A 24255-nucleotide genomic window follows, 5' to 3' on the forward strand; every position below is an offset into this window, starting at 1 on the left:
TCAAATGAAATGGATCGAACCAAATTTCATCCTATCAGGAATAGCAATGGCCACCTCAATCCGGAAAAGATTCGTATCAGATACTGAATTCTTGATGGGCGATTTGGAATATTCTGTGGAAATTCCATTTGTTTGTTTCTTAATGATATTGGATATTGGTGAGACGATCGGTGTACATATATTTAGAATGGTGGAAAGACAAAACATTTGTGTTTATGTGCTCAGCTACCACCAGGGCTTATTGCAAGATAGCAAGAGATGAGTAAGAAATTGGATTGGATTTGAAATTTATTTCGGATTACCTGGGGGAATGATACTATTGTATAATAGTTACTACGAATAAACACTCTTTGATCTCATTGCAATTAATTCAATTCTCTGCACTCACCGTACTCAGCTATTTATGGGAGATGTTTTGCTACATACATACATATGTACAAATAATCTAGTTGCACTTCTCTGATTACTACAATAGTTAGTAATTACTCCTTATGGAAACAGTCAGAGTTAAAGGAAGGAAAAGCCTGTCCCGGGGTAAGGACCATGCGGCTTTAGGTAGGACCAAGAAGACTACATAGAGAAGATTCGTCTACCGGCACATTGCTTGAATTTATATGGTGTAAAAAATCATTGCACATGTTGCACCTTCTCCCGTACATGAGCGAGAGAAATTTCAACCTTTTACCCTGGTATCAGTGACGTCTCTTTGACGCAGTGCGTTGTTGTGTGGCCATGTAGTTGCAAGCACATGACTTCGAGTGCAGCTGTTTATGGCTTGTTAGAGTGGATATTACGGAGGTTTTTCTTTGTGGGGCAGGTGAAAATGCTCAAAACATAGTGGTCTAAACATGGTATTGAAATACCCTCCCCTGCCATCATTAGACAATACATAATGGGGCGGGGTTGACCCACTGTAGTTATGTTTCCTTTCTTCTATGAGTGGCGCTCGTAACCATGTCTCGCTGACCTCTTCTGCTTTTCGCTGTTTATCTTGGATCGATGTATCTCAATCTTCATGGCGTGCTAGCATTCTCACATTCTTACTGGTGATAGCGTTTCACTTAGAATTTCCTTTAGGTTTCTCCTTCCTAGAAGGAGGTTCTTGATATCATCCTAATAACCGACAATACGATTCTTACGGTGGAGATCTCAGTTGGATACTTTTCAGTCTAGATCTCGCAGCAGAGATCTCCAAACCGTTCAGAGACCCCAGGAGGATCGACTGGAGAAAGTTTGATCAAGTAATTAAGAACAAACTCTGCGGTGCGTGAATTGGCACCACAGACGAACTTGAGTCAAAGGTCGGGACTTTGGAAAAAACATTCGATACCGCCTTTAAAGTCTCTAAACTGGTTATTCATTAGTCCATAGTGGGGTGACTACACCTGGTCTCGACATGTCGCAGGACTTAGTGATTGATCCACTTCGGAGAAGTTCGACGATCCTGCGATCTCCTTCGAAATCAACGTTGATAAAGAAAGGAAATCAAAGAATCTCCCGGAAGGCTATTAAATATGGAAGTGCTCAGTGGGAAAACTAAGCAAAGGAGCAGTGTCAGAATATGGACAAATAATCGTTTGCCCTACTCGGAGGAAAGTTGGTAGAGTTATCCGAATTCATAAAGGAGAAACACAATGTGCACCAGGCCATCAAAAACATGGTCCGAGCCAATAGTGCCAAGGACGAAAAAAATGCCTCGAAGAAATCAAGCGTCACCCAGGCAGCACAAGTTACACCCCCTCAAAATGCAAAGGGAGGTAAGCTTGAAAAGAGGAGTAGAGAGGGCGCAAACGATTCGCGAAAAGACAAAAAGGGGAAGGCAAACAAAGTGACCAAACTCGTGGAAACAGCGGCGCGGCTCGAATCGACCCAAGGAAGGTAGACCTCCAAAAAGGAACCAAGGAAGTATGGACCAAGGTTGGCGGCAAAAAAATGCGACACATGAAAAAAGATTACGGCCCGAAATGATTATCATATCCAGAAAAGGTGATATGACTATCGCCCATATCCTCAGGAAGGTCAAATCCGATCCTGAGCTGATGGATCTTCGAGCAAACATCACCCGACGCTCCCAAAAAGGAGATTTGGTGCTGGAGCTGAAGAAGTCTCCGGGCAAAACGATTTAAAATGTCCTCGGCAAGGTGGAGAAGTCCTATGGAGAAGACGCACAATTATGGGCCAGAAAGCAGGAGATTGTTAAACAATGTAAGGTTATTTACGAAATCATGACCAAGGAGGAAATCCGTGACACCTTAGAAAAGCAGTTCAGACCTTTTAGTTGGCAAGTTTCCGCAATCAGAGGACTGTGGAAGACTTATGGAGGCATGCAAACGGCAACTATAAGCTTACCAGGTGAAGTAGCGATCAAGGTTGGGTTCTTTGCTGACTCAGGGAGTAGGTGTCCCTAAAGCGCTGATTTAGATGCCTGGAATTTGGCCACATAGCAACGAAATGCACCGCTGACTGTGAAACGTCTAAAAGTTGCGGAAAATGTGGGGGAGAAGGTCATATGTTCAAGGAGTGCAAGGCTGAGCCTGAATGTATGCTTTGCAAGGGGAAAAAGAGCCTCATCTGTCGGTACGTTGCAGGCAGCAGCAGATGCTCAGTGTTTAGGAGAGCTTTATATGCAGCAAAGAAATGAGAGTAATACAAATCAACCTTAACCACTCCAAGGTAGCGCCAGACCTTCTCTGGCAGACCATCTAGAGGACGAGAATCAAAGCTGCCATAATCAGCGAGCAATAATAAGAGCGGTGCCTGGATTACAGATGGCAATATGGAAGTCGTCTGGAAGTCAAGCCATTCAAGAAGTGATGGAGTTTCCAGAAGGGGGACTAGTCAGGAGGATAGCTGAATTGGAACGAATGCTAGGTATGCTAGTCTTAGATGCACGAAGTGGAAACCCCAAAATCATTGCGGGTGATTTTAAAGCGTGGGCGTGGATTGGGGCAGTCAAACTATGAATACCAGGGGCCATATCCTCCTCGAAGCTTTCGCGTAGCTAGACTTCATCGTCAACGGCGTAACAACCGGTATCCGGTCTAGGCCTGCCTCGGTAAGGAACTCCAGACACCCCGGTTTTATAGACTTTCCGGGCTGGATCATCCTCATCCTTACGAATTAAGTGACAAGCCCAGCGCAACCTGTTGAGCCGGATTTTATCCACAACTAGACAGTCGTGATATTGCTCACAGATTTCGTCGTAGACTACAGAATCTTCCATCCTCATGTATGGTGCCAAAAATTCTTCGGAGGATTCTTGTCTCGAACGCGACCAGGAGTTCGAATTTTTTTTTGCTAAGAACCCTGGTCTCCGAGAAATATTTCGTAATCTTGCTTAGAATATGAATGGCCTTCTGATATTGGTTTTTCAGCAGGACTCAAGTAGACCTTCGCTTCTTTGCTGATTTTTGGTGGTGACATCCTTGTCAGCCTTTCTCTTTGGGGGACCCCCGACGTTAAAGGGTTTCGGGTTAGGAGTTTTATGACTGGCACTCCCTACCCGCAGCTCGACGGAAATGGTTTTCAATCTGGAAACCCTTAATCCGTCGGCTACTTCGCAGTTACTGCTGGCACCGACTGTACTGCCCTTGCTCGTCCTCCGATGGTGCACTTGACATTACCACCTATTCTTCCTTTATCTTTCTTTATTTGAGTCCATGTCTTGTTCCCCACGAGTAATGCGGGAAAAATTTTCACCCTGGTTGGTCTAGTTACCTCAACCATCCGCGCCAGGAAAAGTCGGTACAAGGCTGTCTCATTGCAAAAGTTGGCATGTTTTGCATTTACTGGAGACATACGATAAACTTCTCGGCCCCGAGTGGGAATCATATATTCGCTTTCTGCGATGCAGATAAAGTGCAGAGGCAACCATCTCAGCCAGTTTACTCCATCGACTGTTCCACGGTCTGTTAAATCGCTTCTTTTTATGTCAGACTTCGTGTTCCGATTACTAATCCACCTATATTGTAAACGATGCCTGTCATAACATGGCATTACTAGGCTGACTTGGCCTGGAAGTGTGACCTTTGTGACATTCAAAATTACTTTTGCGAAGTTTCTTACAAGCAAGGGTTCAGTTACTATCCTACAGTTTGCTTGGCACATAGCCTAGCCTTTTGATTTTCGTGGTTAAATTCTCCTTATTAACCTCTTGTCTATGTAGTATTCTGTCCAGTTATGCATCAACGACGCGATGGTTAGAGCACTGGTCTTCCGATCTCGATACCTTGGATTTGACTCCCAGTCGCCGTGGATGTTTCTGCACATTTTGTGATTGTTTTGCTGCTCTGAGTTTATCATGAAGCTGAAATATAGCCTTACTGCGGGGATGCACTAGACTCCACCAAGGAGTGAACAGGAGATAACCAACCGAACATCTAGTATTAAGTATGACACGCAATTTTCTTTTTTTTTAAGATATTGCCATGCTTCTGGCCCTTAATTAGAACCTCCTATTCCCTGATATGCCAATTCAGACAGGTTTCTCAGACACTTGCAAACTGCTACGAACGTTTGGACATCTCCTACTGATTCCTCGTTGAAAAAGACCTATCCGATGTGTCTGGGTTGTAAATATGAAGATGTCCTTTATTTAAGGCTAAATATGAAGATGTCTATTTAAGGTTAGTAGTAGTAGTAAAGGTATTTATGCTTCATAAGGTTTTCCTCAGTTTCCCGCCTATCCTTAAATGTTGATTTTTTTAAAGGCTTCGCAATCGTAATTTTTCGAGTGATGTCAGCCCATAATATCGACTTCTATTGGGTTATTTTTAGCGGTTTGGGAATTAGGTTTTGATGTAGTTCGTTTTTCTCGTCCTTGGCCCCTTTTTAATTTTATGTCAAGTTCCACTCGAATAACGTTGGAAATTTCCATACATAACTTGCAAGGACGCAATAACATTTCCCATTCTGTACCCTATTTGCTAATCACTATTCCATTTCATAATTCCCCACTGCATTCTCAAACCCATTCAACCGAATAATCTAAATCAAATGAAAATTGCTCTCTGATAAATATTTCAAATCCTGAAGCCATTGCCCGGATCAATTCGATGAAATCTCGAACACTTGAAATAATTGCTTAATTAGCTTGAATACCCCCTGATGAATGCCAAACCAAAACATTCAACATAGTATCGCGTCGAATTGGACCCGGTCAATCGAGTTCATTGCTGCGCAATTTGTCTGCAGGTCAATCGATGGGTCACGGATATCTGCACTTTATGGTACATGCATGCAAACATAATGAGTAATATTTCATGGACTCGATTCGATTCCATTAACTTTCAAAAGCCCAGGTTGACATAAAACTTCAAAGAGAAAGTCTCCATTGTAGAATATCAAGCGGCCAAATTGGATGGTTCGTCGCCGCCATTATACACGACGCGGCCTCTATAATCTAGTGCTGATAGTATGCGATACAATTATTTGCACCACAACTAGATACACATAATAGATATTATTCACCACTTGATTGTTATGTTAGTGCAGTAGCGTATTATGGACCGGTGTTTCGGATACGAGAAGATGAGGTAAATTGGAAAATTTGAAAATAGATAGGATATTGCATGTAACTCCAAAAAATAAGGTACGTAACGTTTCAAATCGGGCCAACTTAAGGTTTGTACACTTTGTTGGTGTTGCGTCGACCTTACGAACCTTTGCTTCCGGTCCGCTTTGCGACACTCATTAAATGTAAAAAAACTCTTCAGAATGCTGAAGCTTCTCCACTATTATGCATCGTGCTGACAGTACTACATCAAAATAAAGTCTACCTGCCGCTTCTGCAAGTCCTAAAGTCCATTGCAGCTTATTGAGTGACTTTTACCCAATCACAATTTACGGCTCCAAATAGTACAACGTAAATGTGTGAATTCGGTGTTGCGAGCTAAAAAGTGTACATTTGATGGGCTTTAAGGACATGTTCGGTTGATTCCGGGAAGGAAGACTGCGGGTAGCCCAATAGTTAGAGGGCTAGGCTGTCACACGGAAGGTCAATGAGTATCACTATTAAAGAAAAGATGTTCACTATAAAATAGGAATGGACGCGATACATAAAACAGATGAAAATGAATATCAAAGTGACAGGCTAGTTGGGCGACTGTATAAAGTATTCCGACTACCTTATCCTAGCGAACATCTGAACTCCAGCTAGCTGCAATGGTGACTAAGCTTTATAAACGCTAGTTCGTACAGGGCGGGACTCTCTTTCAGGGTAGTGGACACCGAGTTAACTTTAGTTACAATGGCAAACTTTTATATTTTAGGGAGCCTTGCCCGGCTTTTGCATGTATGTTAGGCAACAGCTGGATTCTGAAAGGTCTCATTATCTCTTACATGGGGCTATTCCAAAAGGACTATTCTTCCGGACCATCAAACATAATAACAATTTGGATATAATCTTCATATGTGTGATTTTTCTTCTGAAAATTGATGATAGATGAATGGATCGTTTACAGACGATCTAAATGAAGTAGCAAGTGCTTCACTACGTGGGAATACCGATGAGACCATGCTGTTCAAGCGAATGAAGATTGTTATAAGGGACCTCACTTGCAAGAGAACGAAGAATACTGCCAGCGGTACCTTAAATACTACTGAAAAGTTAAGTGCAAATTATCTGCAGGAATAAATGAATACTGCGAGTTTCTTATCTAAGCAGTGACATTTCTGGAGGTTCGTGGCCAAATCTGTTAGATTTACGGACAAGGTGCTCCCCAAGTCCGAGTAGTACATCAATAGTTCCGGCCATTTGTATTGCTTTGGCTTACCAATTACTTTTAAACCTATATGCAAGTAATCAAAGGATTGCTGGTGAACTAAGTGTGCTTATCATAGCATCGCTGCCTAGGTCGATAACTGGATGTCAAATTTGCTTACTGAACCATTCACTCAAACGACTTTGGGTCTACAATCATTTGCTGAAGTGGTTCAAAACCAATTGCCATTGGAGATTAGAAATCCAGCACTTATGACAGTGTTGAGTAAAAACGAGCATAGAAAAGGCCATCTGAAGTTCCAAAAATGGTTCTTATACCCTATTTACTAATAAATAAGTGAACAATCTGTTGCTGAGAGATGCAATTAGACTAGCTATTTTTGATTGGGCCTGTTTTCGTAACCAGTGGTAAAAATTAAGAAAAAGCGCCTAGGATCGACGAAATGCGAAGGGCGAAGGAATATCTTTGTTAGCCTAGTAAAAGTTGAAGTACTTTAGCTGGCAAGTGCTCATTCATCCACAATTCAACCCTAAAGCGCACCAACTTTGACGGAAAAAATAAACCCAGTTCGAAGAGTGACTGTGAAAATATGAAAAGTTCTTCTTGGATGAAAGCCACGAGTGCTTCATAAGTAAGGAATTATGGCTCTAACAACAAGTGCTGAATATGCATATTTTAGCGAATCATTTTGAAGTAAATCTCACGATGAATTTTGGAATAATGGCTTTTAATTAATAATACCAATATACCACCAAAGTAAAAAGTCTATAGAATGAATCCCGTTACGAAGTTACCGCAAACTAATTAATTTTAACAATCCATTACAATGGACCCTAATTAAAGAAGCAAACAGCAATAAATAACATCAAATAATGCATCAATATTCAGCCATCCATCCCCAAATCTTGCTCTAAAGACCTTTAAGTTACCTGTACCTGTATGTATCACATGATAGACTCTAAAGAGCACCGTAAGTGCACATTTTTTAAGGTCATTGTGAAAACGCCTAGAATAAACAATAGAGCAGTCAATACGTTAAGCAAGCATTCATTTATATAGCTGGAGTAGCTTGTTTAAAGATTAATGACAGCAAACAAACCTGGACCTGAATTATATTTTGGGATATACGAAAAATTTGGGAAAATCGGAAACATAGTTGGATAGAACTGGCCAGTTAGTAATGGAAGAAGTACGCGACTTCAGGTATTTTCAGAATATTTGATTATGGAATTGGTCAGAGTCCTTGAAACATGACTACCGGAGGACTACTTGGAGATATGTATATGTCATTTTAATTGATAGCAGACTCATAACTACGACTTTGTTCCAATAATTCAGCAGCGTTATCAGCATTGAACACCACATAGAGCCAGTTAATGTGAAGCTATCACCAATAATTGCTTTAATTTAAACGAGGGAGAAACGTTCTTGCTGACGTTGACATTATTTACAATGAGAGTTTGTCATACCAGTTCATCAATTGGCTGGCTCTATAATGGTGGGACTCAAACAGACTTTTGGTATTAACTCATCCCCGTTAAGTCTGCCATCAAAGGTTAAGTTACCAGGATTTACGAAGTCAATGAAGTCATTTTGGCAACCACAATCTTTTTGAAAAAAACACCAAGATTACGAAAGCAGCATTTTATTGCGCCTCGAGGAGAGGGACACGAAATCCTTAGAAGGACTTCTAACGGGCCACTATTGCCTGCATATATATCATCTGTTAAAAATCGAGTTGTTGTTCTCAGCCCAAGTCAGAAAAAGGTCGTTTTATATAAAGCCGCCTGGTTTCCGCCGTTTTGACACCTTCCTCAGACTTCAGACGGAAATACTTAAAATTCAGTTCCCCAAATGTATCGAAGTATTTATGTACCTTCTAATTTGGAGAGACGACATGAATGCAAAAGCCTGGCAGCGTCACAAGCAGGAAAACGTCTGAAAGGACGTTTCAGTTTTAACACCCTCCATTTAATAAACGTAACTAACCTACCTTAAAACAAGTCGGAAAATCGGAAGCTTGGCGCTTCAGGTATTAAGGTTTTGTTTGTTTCTTCTGTGTATTTGAATGCAGAACTATCCCATTTGTACGTTGTCCGTTATGTATATGCATTTAGCATGTCAGACTACCCACTTAAGTGTGGCATTGATATTTAGTTGCAGTAAAATGACACGGAAAAGACAACTTTGAGCTACTGTAACTTTGTGAGCAATAGTTTGATTATCTTGATCTATGTCCCAAAAAATATAGTAATATGCTATTAACTTAATTTGAGCAAATATGGAGAGCATTTTGAGGCCCGGACATCATATAGAGGCAGCTTCATGATTTTTTTCAGATTTCTCGGTTGGGTAGTTCCTAACAATGGGTCTAGTAAAGAAATGATCAATTTCGACACCTTCCACTCCCCGCCTTTCTAACAAATGTCAAAACTCAGACCGGCATCGAAAAGTACTAATAAAGACCTTTAATTTGATACCCAAAACGACTATATTCGGTGAAAAAAATTCAGATTCTCCTTTTGCATGTATGACGATCCCCCCTTCATCTCATCGTAGGAGGATGTCATTCACTGCATGTCTGGATGCGTGTGATAAACAGACAGATAATTATTGAACCGATTTTAATAAGGTATTTTTTTTCAAACAAAATCCTAAAAATGGGAAATTCGTAATGGTCATGATAACGCACCATTTCCGAGATATGTAATGAGTATGACCTAACAGGTAATTTTTAGCAGTTGTTGTTATCAAATTGCCGGTTAACTTAGCCTGAATATAGAGTCTGTGGTCGTTCTTCCAATTCCCTCTGTTTTATGAGATCCTGAGAGTTCTCCCTTCTAGCTACGAAGTTTAGTTTTGTTTTTCAATGTTTACCGTCACAATTTTTTCATTCCATAAATTTGAAAGCGGGTGCTCCACGTGTCGATAATGGATGGAACTTCATCAGGCCAAGATACTTGCGCTTACAAACAATTTCCTGATGATTAAATCATTGAAGATAATACAATATTGAACAAAAATTCGAAATCGGTTAGCTCTACTAGTCTGGTGATGCTAAAGGAAATGGTTTCGAGTTTTTGTTTCAACTATCACATCTTTACTCAAAGTATCTATTTATGTTTTGCTAATATTGGTCAAGATAGCAACGCAGCACTTTATTTTGTTGTTAGGAATCTATTATAAATTTACCCAAAGACGAACCAAGGCTCATCGCAGTGAGAAAGTTGCAAAACTCGAGGGAACTCCTCAAAACTTGGGGGACCTTATCGGAATTGAAGCAATGATTAATCTTAATCGAAATAGTGAAAAACGATGAAGGCCAAACTGAATATTAACGGGGAATGATTATGGTCAGCGTTGCGCTCGTCCAAGATTGTTACCCTGATTTGACTCAGGTACTCACAGCCGAATCGACTGGTATCCAAAGTCAAATCACGATACAAACCCCATTGCCACCAGTGAAATTTGAATCGCCATCTTCCGTACGACAACCTTGTGCTCTAACCACGCAGCTATCCGGACATGAATGGATATCAGCTTTATATTTGGAATGTAGATAGAAATGATATCAATCTTTCAACTTTGTCCCCGCTAAGGTTTCATGTGTGCTTAGTATATCTTCTTAACTTTAGTGGTCTTACGCCACGTTCTTCACAAAACAAGTGCTTCTGGGCAGACTGCCTTTTTCCATTCAATAAAATGGAGTTTCATGTCTTTGCCTTAGTAGCATTTACCAAGAATCTCGTCATTTTTGGCTTTCGCCTTGAAGAATAAACGTTTAGACGCAGTAAGAGGAGTCAATTAAGATTCTGAGGATATGGATTTTGGTAGCTAACTAATAAAAGGTGTTCACCTATATGTTCTCGTAAGTGCTTTTCTCTTGTATTTGCATTGCGTTTCAAAGTTTTAGATCTTGGAAGGATTGATTCCTAGAAATTTTTGTAATGTGAACCATTCGCCTGAAGGTTCCTTTGGACGACGTTTTTACAACTACCATTGCTAATTTACATACATATATATGGTTGCTTTTTACCCCTTAGTTGGGTATAACGCGTCAACCACACCTACACGCCATTGTTCGCGGTTACCTGGAATGCCCCTCAGCACCCCCTACAAGCCGTCTGCACTCCTTCCCTACTGTTCTGTGGCAAGTATCCTTGGAGCAACCTACTCGTCGGCCATCTTGGGAGAGCGGATTCCACTGCGTGGCGTAGCCAGCAATGCAATTATTGCCCCTCCTTAATGTGTGACTCATCGACTGCCAGTTTCGTCTTTCAAACACAGTGCCTACGAGTGTTTCAATTTTTTCTTTTGAAATAGTGTCAGAGCAACGTACTCCGATGATATGATGCAAACAGGTATTGAAAGAGGCTTGGAGTCTACGAGTGACAGTGAGGGTCACTTTCCATGTGCTAATACCATCTAGCAACAAGCATTTGCAAGTTTTAGACAAGGCAGCGAAAACGGAACGAGCGCTGTAAATACGTCGGCAACATTCAGTTAAGTGCAAGCGCTGGCAGTAACCACACTTTCTAGATGTAAAAATTGATCGACGCCTTTCATACTCTATCCATTAATACAGATACGGAGAGTGACGATCCGTCGGACTGAGAATCTTGGTTTTGTTGTGGTTTAACTTCAGTCCACCTCTATTTGCCTCTCTTTCCAAGTACAGGTCCATGACCCGGAGAGCGAACTGATGTCATCAGTATATTCGAGGTGTTTGAGGAAAGATGTCATTGTCCATTGAATTCCTCCACGTCCTCTGCATAAGGCAGCATTAAGAACACCACCGATATCAAGGAGAAATCAAATATCGGCTGAATTTGGTTTGGGCTTCAAAATCGTTCGAGATTTTATCTCGGTGCAGCATGTGACATTTTTTCGTCGCAATAATGGCTATTAGTTTCTCCGGAAAGCCCTTCCTACGTAGAGCACTCTAGATACACTCTCTGTTCATGTTGTCGAAAACTTTCTCCAAATAGGTCAAGAGCAATTGCAGCGAATATCGGAATTCTGTGCACTGTTCCAAAATGAGCCAGCTCTCTTTCGATCAAGCTTTCGAGATGTTCTTTGATGCGTTCTGGGATTATTTCAGGTATTATCTTGGCAACGGCAGGGAGTGGGTGCCTTTCCTTGGAATCTTAACGATCGTTCCTTCTTCTATTCTCTAAAAAAGCTATCGGATTCCTAAGATTTCGATGCGAGTGGAAGGTGGAAAGTGAATCACTGAGTTATTAATAAAAATGGTATAATGAATGAGGGCTGATTATACGATTAACCTAGGTTACATCTCCTTTTTCTTCAGCTTTTGTCCCGTTCATAAGCGGGGTCGAAGTATCAAGTATCCCAATCACATTCCTCAACTAGTTAGTATGGTAGAGTTTGCTTAGGCGTATGGTGACCTGAACCGTCAATGGTCGTCAATTTTCCCAAAGTAGTGCATAATGACACTAACTGTATCCCTACCAAAGAAGTAGATTCAGTAAAACTATTTCAAAAACGTGTGACAGCTTTAATGCTCCGACTATTGCCTTTTGCGTGTAATTTAATTTGATTATCGGATTAAGTCCTTTCAAACTAAGTATACTTAAATTTAAGTTGTCACACCATTCACTAAGTTTCATTTCCAAAAAGGCTTTTATTTAGTAAACCCACAACGTGGTTCTCCAAAGTTCCTCTATTCCAAAAATTTGCATCACAACGTTTTCCCCTATTTACTTCCTAATCACTAGACTGTATCGCGGTTTTGCCACCAAAGATTGTCAGTGGTACTACTGCCATTAGTAGTACCTAGTAGAACTCTGGCGTCAAAGTGTAGTGGAGGTTTCGCAGTTATTAAATTGTTGTCGGACATCCGTTGTGAATGAAATTTTGTCGTAATTACGCTCAACACTCCATCTATTTGCATATATAGCAAGCGGATGAATTTTCAAGATAACTAAGTGGATTGTCGGAGTCTACTGACCATGATGAAGCCTCGGGCGCAATTAATTTGCATATGCATACAAAAGGCCAGAATACACACATACACTGTCAATGATAAGTGACATCCTTTTGTAGGCTCTCTGTGCTCCTAGCCGAAGGATATTAATAATTACCATTAGAATATTACTGTCCTGTGGTTGAAGTTATTGTCAAGATATCATGTAATAGATATGAAAAGTGGTTATTGGCTAATGGTCCCTGGGCTATAAGGTGAAGTTTATGAAAATACTGCGGCACAGAGTAGTCAGTAGCTGCTGGAATTCTGTGATTAAAGCCGAACCAGAATTTAATACCATTACGTCCGATAATATGATATTCCCACAACATGCAATGAACTCTGACACTGCGTAGTAGCTATGCTAAAGGAAATTGGTATTCCGGCAAACCTATAAGCCTGGAAGGTGGGAGCCTTGGAGATTCTTCAAGGAACATTCCTGATAATGATAATCACTAGACCTCATCTAAGCACTCACCTAGGATGATCTCTCTAGACTCAGCATACGACCCTCATATATAACCTATCCTCAATAAACCATTAATGCAACACACTCGATATCTCAGAGGTTCTCAAATGGCAAATATGATTTCCACTTTGTTAATTGTGTCTTCAGAGTCATAAATCATCAGCTCAAGATCGCATTTCATGTTCCTCTTCTGATCGGTTCGACTGCCTAGTCTTAGTCCAAGATGGGGGTTTGAAGATCCTACGATCGTATGCATTCACAATCTTCATGGGACCACTCCTTAGCATTCTGAATGTATGACCGATCCATAGGCTAACCTGAAACCTGAACCTGAATGTACGTCACAATACACTAAAATAAAACCTTAGGCAAAACGCAATCGGAAAGGTTTTGTTTTGGTTGTTGTTGATGGAGACACTATGACTTTGATAACTTATGCCGTTCCCAGGGATTGGAATAAGGTTTCAGAAACAATAGAGTATGATAAATGCAATCCGGGTTGCCATTGGTTAGTCATGCTACCACGACTGTAGCTTAAAGAGAAAAGCAATAGAGTAAGGAGGTCAATGGAGCCTATATGTTACAGCACGGATAGGCAATGGGTTTTCGCGGCAGATTGAAAGAAAAAGATACATATATCTTATTCATGCGTTAGTAAATGTATTTTCAGGCTCATTAGCTACTTTGTAAGTGGAAAAAATCACCACAGATATTGTCTTGTTTGATACATTGTTCGTAAGAATCATAAATAATTCAGAGTTAGGACTGCAACTCTACTCCTGTTCCCAACCATGAACACTCTTACTGGGATAGCATCATCTCAACAAGCTGAGACAATTTGACCCTAGAAAAAGAACAGATTTATAGACAAAAATCACATCGCCCTGAGGTGAAGAAAGGTTTGCTTAAGACATTGTAAAATTCAGGTACTATCACAGCCCTGGAGCTAGGCATTGAAGAACAATGAGCCCTTTTATCCAGGCATTTCGATATTGTCGTTGTTACTTTGTAATATTGTCTTACCTGAACATTTGAACTCTTGATCGTGCAGATCGGCCACGTTTTGTCCCTTGAGTTGACTCGGTGACTGGCATCTTGTGTATGGTGCAAGACGTGGTGCACTCCGCAAGAATCTGGACAACCACGACAGATGACAATCGCATGCAAATGGATTGTCCGACAAACGAAGTGCACGAAGCCTGGACAATCCTCCAAACACGTTGTGTGGTAAACTTGTCAGATTATTATTGTTGAGAGTTCTGAAAAGGGAAGATGAAAGAATTAAAATTGAATTAAAAGAGATGTTTTGGGGATTGGTAAAGTTAATAATTCAAGGTTGATATCTATGTGTTTCGTAAAATAGATGACAAAGCTTATGGAAGCAAGAGTTCAATTCAGATAAAACTCTTTTACCAAATAGCGCCCAACGTGGGATATATCTATATGAAAAGAGATCAATATTTAAAAATATTAAAGAAACTCGGAAAAGAATATTGGAAAGCCTAGTAGAACACAGGAATGACAAAGCTGTATAGAATACAATGGAAGTGAAAGGTTAGTTCAGTTGGGAGAGCCGCAGCTCCAAGCACTCAGACCTTTGTTAGGCCCATTGTACTATCCGCGGAGATCGTCTATTCATCGGCCTCTCGCCGACGGCATTCTCCAGAGACAAAGAATTTGCAGACTTTTCATTGAAGAAACCCTTGCCCAGGTATCTTCGTCTGAGGAGGCCGGACAGCAACATACGAAGTGCAGGGCCGTCTTTTCTTCCTCCCCACATTGGCTCCATATGGTCGAGACTACCATTCTGATTTTTTCCATGTGGTAGTTTAAGGGGCATTGTTCCTACTAGGATTTTCATGCCCGACTTCTTAAGGGGCAACAAAAATGCCGCTCTAGCGGTCCAAGGTTCCATCACAAAGATTTTCGCCTGGCTAGAGTTCAAATATCTCCATTCAGCTGTGTGAATCTCTGTCATTTCCCCCTTTCAGAATAGACTTGACAGAAGATGTTCGGATACCAAAAGCTGGTTCTGGTCCTACCATTGTGGATGGTAGGTCGAACATACTTCTTACGCTGATTTTTGGTGCCATTACGACTGTAAATGGTTGAAGTATTCATGCTCCCATGAGCTTTAACTCAATAGTTGAATGTAAATGCCCCAGAAGCTGAACATCCTCAACATAATAGGGATAAAACTTTGTCGGTCACTGAAGATAGTTTGTTGCACCTTTCGGTCAATTTCTGACTTATAGCATAGCAGCCTTATCAGGTTCCGAAAATGTTACTTTCAATTTAGGAACTCCTATTTGTGGTCAAAATGAAAATTCAGCCTTTCGTCCTCTCCTCAATCGTTTGGAACCGTTACTTGCTGTGCTGCCTATGCTAATGGCCTTGTTGCCGTTATTGGTTTCCATTGCACTCAATAGATTTGCACAGTTCTGGTATATCCCTTGGGCTAATCTGGAAACTAGAGAGATCATCAATTACGCCGCCCAGCTATTTGATACAACTAATTGCACGAAACGTTCACATTTGATTCATAGGATACCTGTTCTGAGTGCCCAACCTAAGGATCAGAATCGTCATATTTGCACAGTTTTTTTTTTTTTGTGTTAGCCGTTCACAGTTTTTCCTAGTTTCTTGAGGTAGTCCTATTCCTCTCTAAATTCTTGTTGATTTTACGTGTTCCCACTTTCAGGAATGCTTCGCTGCCTCCAACGATTTTCCAACCTTGCGGCATCTGCTTTAAAGACATTGTTCGACCTGTCGTGGAGATCGAAGAAATTCAAAGGACCTTGTCTCCCTGCATTGTCTGGCCGGTTGCCTCATTTTTAGTATGCATTGAAATCGTCAGCTCTAATTTTCGGACTGGACGGGTGCACATCCCTATATTATTCACAAACAATGGTAACGTCGAGTTTATTTCGTACGGAAGTGATGTGAAAAAACCTTCTGTCAGAGCGTGGTAAGTGCCGAAATATTTCACATTTTCGGGCAAGAAACCGAATCCAAGCACTCCCTGTCACCATTCGTTGAAAACATTCCAACTATTGCTGAACAACTAAGTTGCGATGTCTGAGTGGCGCATCAAATCTATTACCCGAAGTGAGAAAGTAACCCATATGGTGGCAACCAGTATGGGGGAGCTTTCAAAAAGAGCTGTCTTCTTAGTATGCTAAAGCAAGATAAAACACTATGATGGAATTCGGTTTTGCAAAATAGAAGAGAATGACTAGGCTGTTTTCAACCGCAAGCTGCGATCCGTGAATAGAGACCCAGAAAATTCTGAGTAAAACATAAAATCAGCGAAATCGTCGGCATTGAGACGCTTTCACGAAGAGGTGACCTTGAAATTGAAGTTTTCAAAGAAAAGAGCCAACACCTGAGTAACGTTTGTCTGCAGAGTGGGAGGTACACAGGAGAGATGAGGAAACGGAAAACCAGCATCCAAATCACAAATAAAAGCCAATAGCCGTACACAGATGTCAATAGATAGATTGGACTATGGCGTGCGAAATAAATAGCGTCACCTAAGTCAGTAGCAAGGCGAATGGCACATTAAGTCCTCATTAGTAATAGATTGAAATATATGGAATCGATCCGCTTTTAATCAGCTGGCTTTCCACAGGGAGCGATTCTCTTTCCCTTGATATGGCTACTAATCCACAATCTGTCATGGCGTCTGTGGGATGCGATGGAAAGTTTCCAACTATATAGATGATCGTTAGTTGGTTTCTTCATAATGGACCTACCTTGAAGCAAAGAAGACTTTTTGAACTTTATGGAGAAACATTGGAAGCGGAACCGATACACTGTTAACGGAGTAAGCTAGTGGTATCAGCGTAAAGTGTGTAGGACTAGGTGCCACATATGTATGGGTCAGGATAGACGCTAACTGAAAATTTATGGAGTTTTTCCAACATGTTTATAATGAGGCATCTGATACAAGTGTAGCACTTGCAAAGATGACGTTATATTCATCGATTATTTATAGCCAAAGTGGTAAGAACTAGTGTCGGGGGAGCTGCGCTAAGCCTGCGTGCGATGTCTAAAAATGAGTCCGGTTTATAGAAGGATCGCCGTTCATATATGATCAAAAACGCGTAACTCTCTCAACTGCAATTGTTTCCCACAAGACCCAACTGAAGCACGTTTTCCTGCCTTTGTCAGATATAAATGAAAGGAGGTGCCTGGAGGGGGACTTAGATAAGACGGTATTATAGGGAAATATGCTTGCGGAAAAGTTTATCTGCCAGAAAAACGGAATTGCAGTATAAGGCAGCTGTTACATTAACTAAGGGGAGCGGAGGAGGTAGTTGTGAGTGCAAACGATGGACGAATTAGAGTTAGCTATGGTTAAGTCCCCTCCCCCCAGCGATGTAATGTGCGAAAGTTGCACGGAGAGAGTTGAAGTATTGCAATGGGAGGGCTCCATAGATTGCAGTTCCCAGCGCTTGAAACATACGACTCATCATTATCATCGACGGCGCAACAACCGGTATCCAGTCTAGCCCTGTCTTAATAAGAAACTCCAGACATCCCGGTTTTGCGCCGAGGTCCACCAATTCGATATCCCTAAAAGCTGTCTGGCGTCCTGGCCTACACCATCGTTCCATCTGAGACAGGATCTGCCTCGTCTTCTTTTTTTACCATAGACGTTGCACCTTCGGGTGGGATCATCCTCATCCATACGGATTAAGTGACCCGCCCACCGTAACCCATTGAGCCGGATTTTATCCACAACCTGACGGATATGGTATGGCTCATAGATTTCGTCGTTATGTAGGTTACGGAGTCGTCCAACCTCAGGTAGGGGCCAAAAATTCTTCGGAGCATTCTCCCTCGAACCCCCCAAGAGTTCATAATTTTTCTTGCTAAGAACCCAGGTTTTCGAGGAATACATTAGGACTGGCAAGATCATTGTCTTGTGCAGTAATAGCCTTGACCCTATGGTGAGACGTTTCGAGCGGACCAGTTTTTATAAGCTGAAATAGGTTCTGTTGGCTGCCAACAAACGTGCGCGGATTTCATCATCGTAGCTGTTGTGATTTTCGACCCTAGATAGGAGAAATTATCAACGGTCTCAAAGTTGTAGTCTCCTATTTTTATTCTTCCCGTTTTATCAGTGCGGTTTGATGTTGTTGGTTGGTTGGTTTTTGGTGCTGACGTTGCCAACACGTATTTTATCTTGCCTTCATTGATGTGCAGCCCAAGATCTCGCGCCAATAGCCGCCTGCTCGATCTGGATGAAAGGAGTTTTTATGTCTCGGGTCGTTATTCCCATGATGTCGTCAGGCATTGATTCGCTATCCCGCACCTTGAGCACAAATTGATGAGCAACTTGGTGCAATTTGTCGCCTCCATATTTAACCAATTCGGCTGTAATTCCATCGGCTCCTGGCGACTTAGGGTTTTTAAGCAGATGAATTGCACGGACTGTTTCTTCTATACTTGGTGGGGGCAGTATTTGTCCGCCGTAATCAGTTGGCGAGACCTGTAACTCGTTGATATTCTGGTTGTTCAGTAGTTCATCAAAGTACTCAACCCATTGCTCCAATATGCCCATTCTGTCGGAAATCATTTTTCCCTCTTTGTCTCGGCAGGATGAGCATCGAGGTGTATAAGGCTTCATCCTGCTGACTTGTTGGTAAAACTTCTGCGCCTGGTGTGGTTGCTCCCTGTACTTCTCGAGTTCACAGATCTGTTGGTTCTCCCAGGTTTCGGTGTTCCGTCTGTGAAGTCGCTTCTCCGTTCGCCGGAGTTCGTGATAAGTCTCCGCGCGTGCCCGCGTCCTTTGAGAATTCAATATTACTCGGTATGCAGCATTCTTTCACTGATTTGCGAAGGTAATCCCATCGAGGGTATTAAGTTCTATTCGTTTGGAAAGGTTACTGCTGTTAAGGAATGGTTGGAGAAAACTAAACTGACATTCGCAGAGGATAAAACAGACATGGAACTCAATATATACCGACCGTATAACAACACTGTACGCATCAGGGTAGGGAGGTATATTATCTTATCTTATCATAACCCGCTATCAAATATTTTGACATAGTTATAGACGCCAAATAAAAGCAGTATAATATGATTTATCATAGCTAAGGCATACAGGATACTTATTGGGAAAGTGATGAAGATCACCCAAAAGCTTTAGTGAAGCTCGTTGTATATGAGATGTGATACCCATAAACGAGTGTGGTTTTCAAAAGCATCGTCCTCAGACTGCATTCTCAGTGCTGTTACGGACAACCCCACACGGATTCTTGCTGGAGTGATATACGCCAAGGCCCGCGAAGGAAATTTCAGAAGGGAACTAGTTAGTTCCTAACGAGGTGCTATGATTTTCCCCAAAATATTCGGTTGAGAGATTCATTTCAAATGTGGTTCTTACAGCTGTGAATGAGAGTTAGACATCTCCACTTATCGGACTCTGTAGCCACGCGCTTTCACTCGCCATACCAGAATCTCAACTTTCGAAAGGCGGCCGGTTCAATCCCTATCAAAAGAAGGCTTTTTAAGGTCGACGGACGTATAATATATGCAGAATACAGAGTAAGGGTTGAATCGGGATGGCGATGACCATCAGCGAAGAACTGCATAGAATCTAGAAAGTCTTATTTCATCAAATAGTAAAATGCTAGTAAATGCTTAAAAAAGTGGTAGTCGGTTGGCGAAAGTTGCGGTGAATATGGTGGATGGAGCAGAGTCTCATATTGCAATTCTTTCAACTTTTGAATCGTTGTTCTGGATACATGAGGTCGTGCATTGTCGTGAAGGAGTATCACACCATTTCTGTTGACTAATCTCGGCCGTTGACTACTCAATTTTTGGTGCATTTGCTCGAGTTGAGCACAGCATTTCTGTGTATTTATCGTTTCCCCAGGTGCCAAAAAAGAATAGTGGATAACTCCAGCTGTAGACCACCAAACAGTCACCATTACCTTCTTCGGATAGAGGCTCGTTTTCGGCATATGCTACGGTGGCTCATCAGTATTGTGCTGATAGGCGACGATTGTCGTATAATATCCACTTTTCATCAAATGTCACTATTCTGTGCAAAAAGGGATCGCATCTGTTGCGATAGGGTAAAGAACTGCAAATGTCCATTCGAAGCGGCATGTGTTGCTCCGTAAGGGCAAGCGGAACCCATTTGTCGAGCTTTTTCACCTTTCCAAGTTCTTGTAAGTGCCGGAAAACTGTCGAATAGTGTAGGCCCAGTTCCTCAGCAATATCTTTCACAGACTGACGTATGTCGGATGCGACTAGCAAACGTAGATCGTCGTTGTCAATCGATGGTCCTGGATGTCCACATGGGTCACATTAAAGGTTTACGTCGCTTGGCCGGAATTTTTCGAACCACCGCCGTATGGTTCGTTCGCTTACCGTATCAGCTCCAAATGCGATGTTAATGTTCCTGGTCGCCTCTGTTGCTTTATGACCGAGTTTGAACTCATACAGAAAAAGTATACGTTCTTGGTTCTTTTCCATCCTTTTTCCTTTTTATTCACCGTTATCACAACGATATTCAAAACTGAAATGTTAAATGTAGGAGTATTTATACTTCATTATCCGACAACAGCGCCAACTGGTGGTGGTTTGATACCGCAAAATCGCAGCTAACTTCACTTGATTGCCAGCTTGGCCATTTCATGTGCAACAACCTAATAGAAGAATTATTAGCCCTAGGAAAATAGCATCAAGACTGGTTACTTATAGTTTGCGAACTAAAAGCCATGGTGGGAAGGTCCGGTTTAAGGACAATGTCATCAAGTAATCTGAACTGGTCTAATGTTTAAGAAGGAGAGGTTGCCAACAATCAGGCAAGGAAGGATGACTATTTTGCTTCGTTAGAAAAATCGACTTCAACCATTTGTGAGAAGAAGGGTCATATGAAAGTAGATGAGTGATGAGGAGTCTTCAGTTCCCCATTTCGTGCTGTGGGTTCAAATTCTGATTAGCTCACGAGTGATTTGGTACGTCCCATACATTGTCCAGCTACTAGAGATTATCACTTACTCAAAATCCGTTTTATTGGAAGTTCAAGTAGAAACAGAATAGACAAATTTCCTACCCAGCCTTGATTTCCAGGAAAAAAAAAGTAACATTTTTTTTGCTGACAATAAAATCAATCAGATATACTTACAAAATCTCTAAATCTGCGAGTCCCTTAAACGCTTGTTCATCCAGGCATGTAATTTGGTTATTGTCCAGCTGCAAGCTACGCAAAGACTGCGCTCCTTTGAAAACCCTTCGCGCTACGGACGTGATGCTGTTGTGAGACAGGTCCCTATATGGGGTGGAAAATTCATATAGTACTTGCACGTATACCCAGATATATATGAGTGGTCAATTTTTGTTGTATTTTAGGTTGAGATTTCCTTTTCGGTTATAAAGCTGTTATTCTTATAGAAAAGGTGTGTGTTACAGGGTGTTTTGTCCTTGAAAGTTGAAGTTGGTATTTGCAGGATATGATCAAATAGTTGGGCCTATGAGGGAGAAAGTTGAGGCTATCAGGTGAAAAATCAAGCATTCTTGAAAGCAATTTTATTGTACATACTATATTCAATTTACAAAGAATAAGGGTAATAAAGGACCCCCCTAAATAATTTCTAATTGAAATTTTCATAATTTTAATATTAGAGCCCCAACATAGCCCCAAGAAATGCAGGGAGCGCAATTCTTGCCTCTGACACGAGTGAATGTCAACGAACTTTAAATCAACTCCTCTTCGAAACACCCTTTACTACTTAATCCTCCCCTGCAACAGAATTTCCGTACCCTTACATGCATCCTACCATTTCAACTTTCAATTTGCGACACCCGGTAACAAACATACAATCGTACGCTAACACAACACCGGCCAAAACGCATGCGAATAAATCTTGCGGGAGAGGGTCAGTGCCAATGTTTAATGCAATTATATTATGAATCTAAAGAGAGGGTTGTGAAAAGTAGCATATGAATGCATGCCTGACAGTATTATCTACAATATTGCTATATCAGATGAATTGTTATAGATTGCTGTTGTTGATGAGTGAAGGGTGAATTTTCATATTGGATTTTAGTAATGTCGACGGTAGATTGAAAGAATATCTGTCGGTTTAGATACGGTATGTGGAAATTATGATGTGCGGTTTAGGTGAATTTTGTCAATACTTACCCTATTTTGGGTGAAATTATGAAAATATGAAGTGTATGCGTGGGGATGTGGGATGGGAGATTGGAAAGTAGGTAGATAGCAATCATGTCAAAATGAGGTGGTTGTTGTGTTTTGAAAAGTTAGTAGCTGATTGTCGGTGCATCAGATAATTTTCGGTCCATTTAAGATGATGGACAAATGATATTGGTTTAGTCGTGATTATAAGGGGCCATTGTATTTCAAATTTACAAGTTTAACTGCGGATTATAATATGCAAATGTTCGCTACATGGAATGAAGTTTTGAAGAAATATAATATTTACAATTTGCTAAGGTTTAGTTAGTGGTCCTAGAGCCCCTATAATTTTCAAATTGGGTGCTAAAATTAGGTCTAGAGTGGTTGGTAATCAATTTCTAGCGTCTGTCTTACGCTATACGGTGTTTTTTACGTATAATTCCTTTCCCCAAGGCCACTGGTTTCTGTCTCCCGGTGTGGCGATATCTACCGCTTGTAATGACCTAGTACTGTTGAAGTGAGAATTAGATCCACACTGGATCCTTTTAAGATGAGTTTTAGGTTCAAGAGGTGAGCGGCAGCGGCAACGGTGGCTTTTGGCAACCCTGAGTTGGAGAACCCATAAATTAATTGTATGCGTTCAACAAGGAGAGGCGCAATATCCACCAAGACATTTTAGCTCTAAAACGAATGAAACTGGGGAAAGCCACAGCACCTGACGACATTGCATCTGAGCTCTGGAAAGCGAAGAGCTGGAACCCAACACTGTGGCTCAGTGAATTCTTTAATTGGGTTATTCAGCCCACCATCTGACTGGCAAGAAATGTTCAAATTAACGTTCGATCCGGTTTCGGACTTCGGTTCGAAGTGTGGCGGGTGTATGAAAACCGCTTCGTGTCTTTGTTGGTGTTCATCAAAGAAGCGTCCTCTCACCACTCCTCTTTGTTTTTGTTATGGACACCATCATAAGGGACATTCAATGTCCAGCGCCCTATACACTGCTTTATGTAGATAATGTTTTCCAAGCATCTAATAGCAAAAATGATTTCCAGCAACTTGTCCAAAAATGGAATAATCGCCTCATGCAACACGGTCTCCGATTGAATCTGAATAAAATTGAATTTTTGGGAACCGATCCCTATGGTTCTGAGTGTTAACCGACTATAAAAGACAATGAACGGCGTCTTGCGGTAATGGAGACGAAGATGTTACGTTGGGCTAGTGGCGTGACACGTTTTGATCACATCCGAAATGACAGTATCCGCGATTGTTATGGGGTTGCACCGATCGTGGAGAAACTGCGAGAGAGACGTGTTCGATGGGATGGTCACGTAGTTCGCGCCAACGAGAATTCAGTTGCCAATATTGGTCTGAACATCGAAGTCGATGATAAACGACCAAAAGGCCGGCCGAAACAACGGTGGCTTGATACGCTGGATTGGGATTTAAGAGCCTTGAGATTGCATCCAGATCAGACATTTGATAGAGCCAAATGGCGAAACCGATCGCGATGAACTGACCCCGGTTGTGAACAGGACAAAGGCTGAAGAAAAAGAAGACAGTTTTGCTCTGACAAAGGGCATGAAAGGATATCTGGGGCATTAAGTTGTCATATGTACATTGGAGTGCTAGAGGAGAAAAACGTTTAAGGGTGAAATTTCAAAATTACGCGGAAAACTCAGGTCGTACCTCCTCAAGATAAACTAGGCATTTCCACTACAGCAGCAAACTGAACTACGGACAGAAGCAGAAAGTCTCGACATTAAGATCATAGTTCCTGCGTGTAAGGAGGATTTACTAAAGATAAAAGGGAAACTAGAACATCGAATACTGGTGGCAGTACACGGAGATCTCAGAACTAACTATCAGAAAGCTGTATGGCACAAAAATACAAAAATGTAACGAAAATAAAAACGTTCCA

At 41.4% G+C, this 24255-nt stretch overlaps 1 protein-coding gene across 2 annotated transcripts in view; it reads right to left on the reverse strand.

Annotated features, from left to right (window-relative positions):
* LOC119654308 (protein slit) overlaps positions 1-24255 on the reverse strand; it is a 364703-nt gene that overhangs the window by 129589 nt on the left and 210859 nt on the right. For both annotated transcript variants that reach the window (XM_038059629.1, XM_038059628.1), the window contains exons 7-8: positions 21324-21467; positions 14201-14436 (exon numbers count right to left, since the gene is read on the reverse strand). In XM_038059629.1, the coding sequence (XP_037915557.1) occupies positions 14201-14436; positions 21324-21467 (380 nt within the window). The remainder of the gene's footprint in view (positions 1-14200; positions 14437-21323; positions 21468-24255) is intronic.

Source organism: Hermetia illucens, chromosome 4, assembly GCF_905115235.1.
Source record: "Hermetia illucens chromosome 4, iHerIll2.2.curated.20191125, whole genome shotgun sequence".
Taxonomy (NCBI): Eukaryota; Metazoa; Arthropoda; class Insecta; order Diptera; family Stratiomyidae; genus Hermetia; species Hermetia illucens.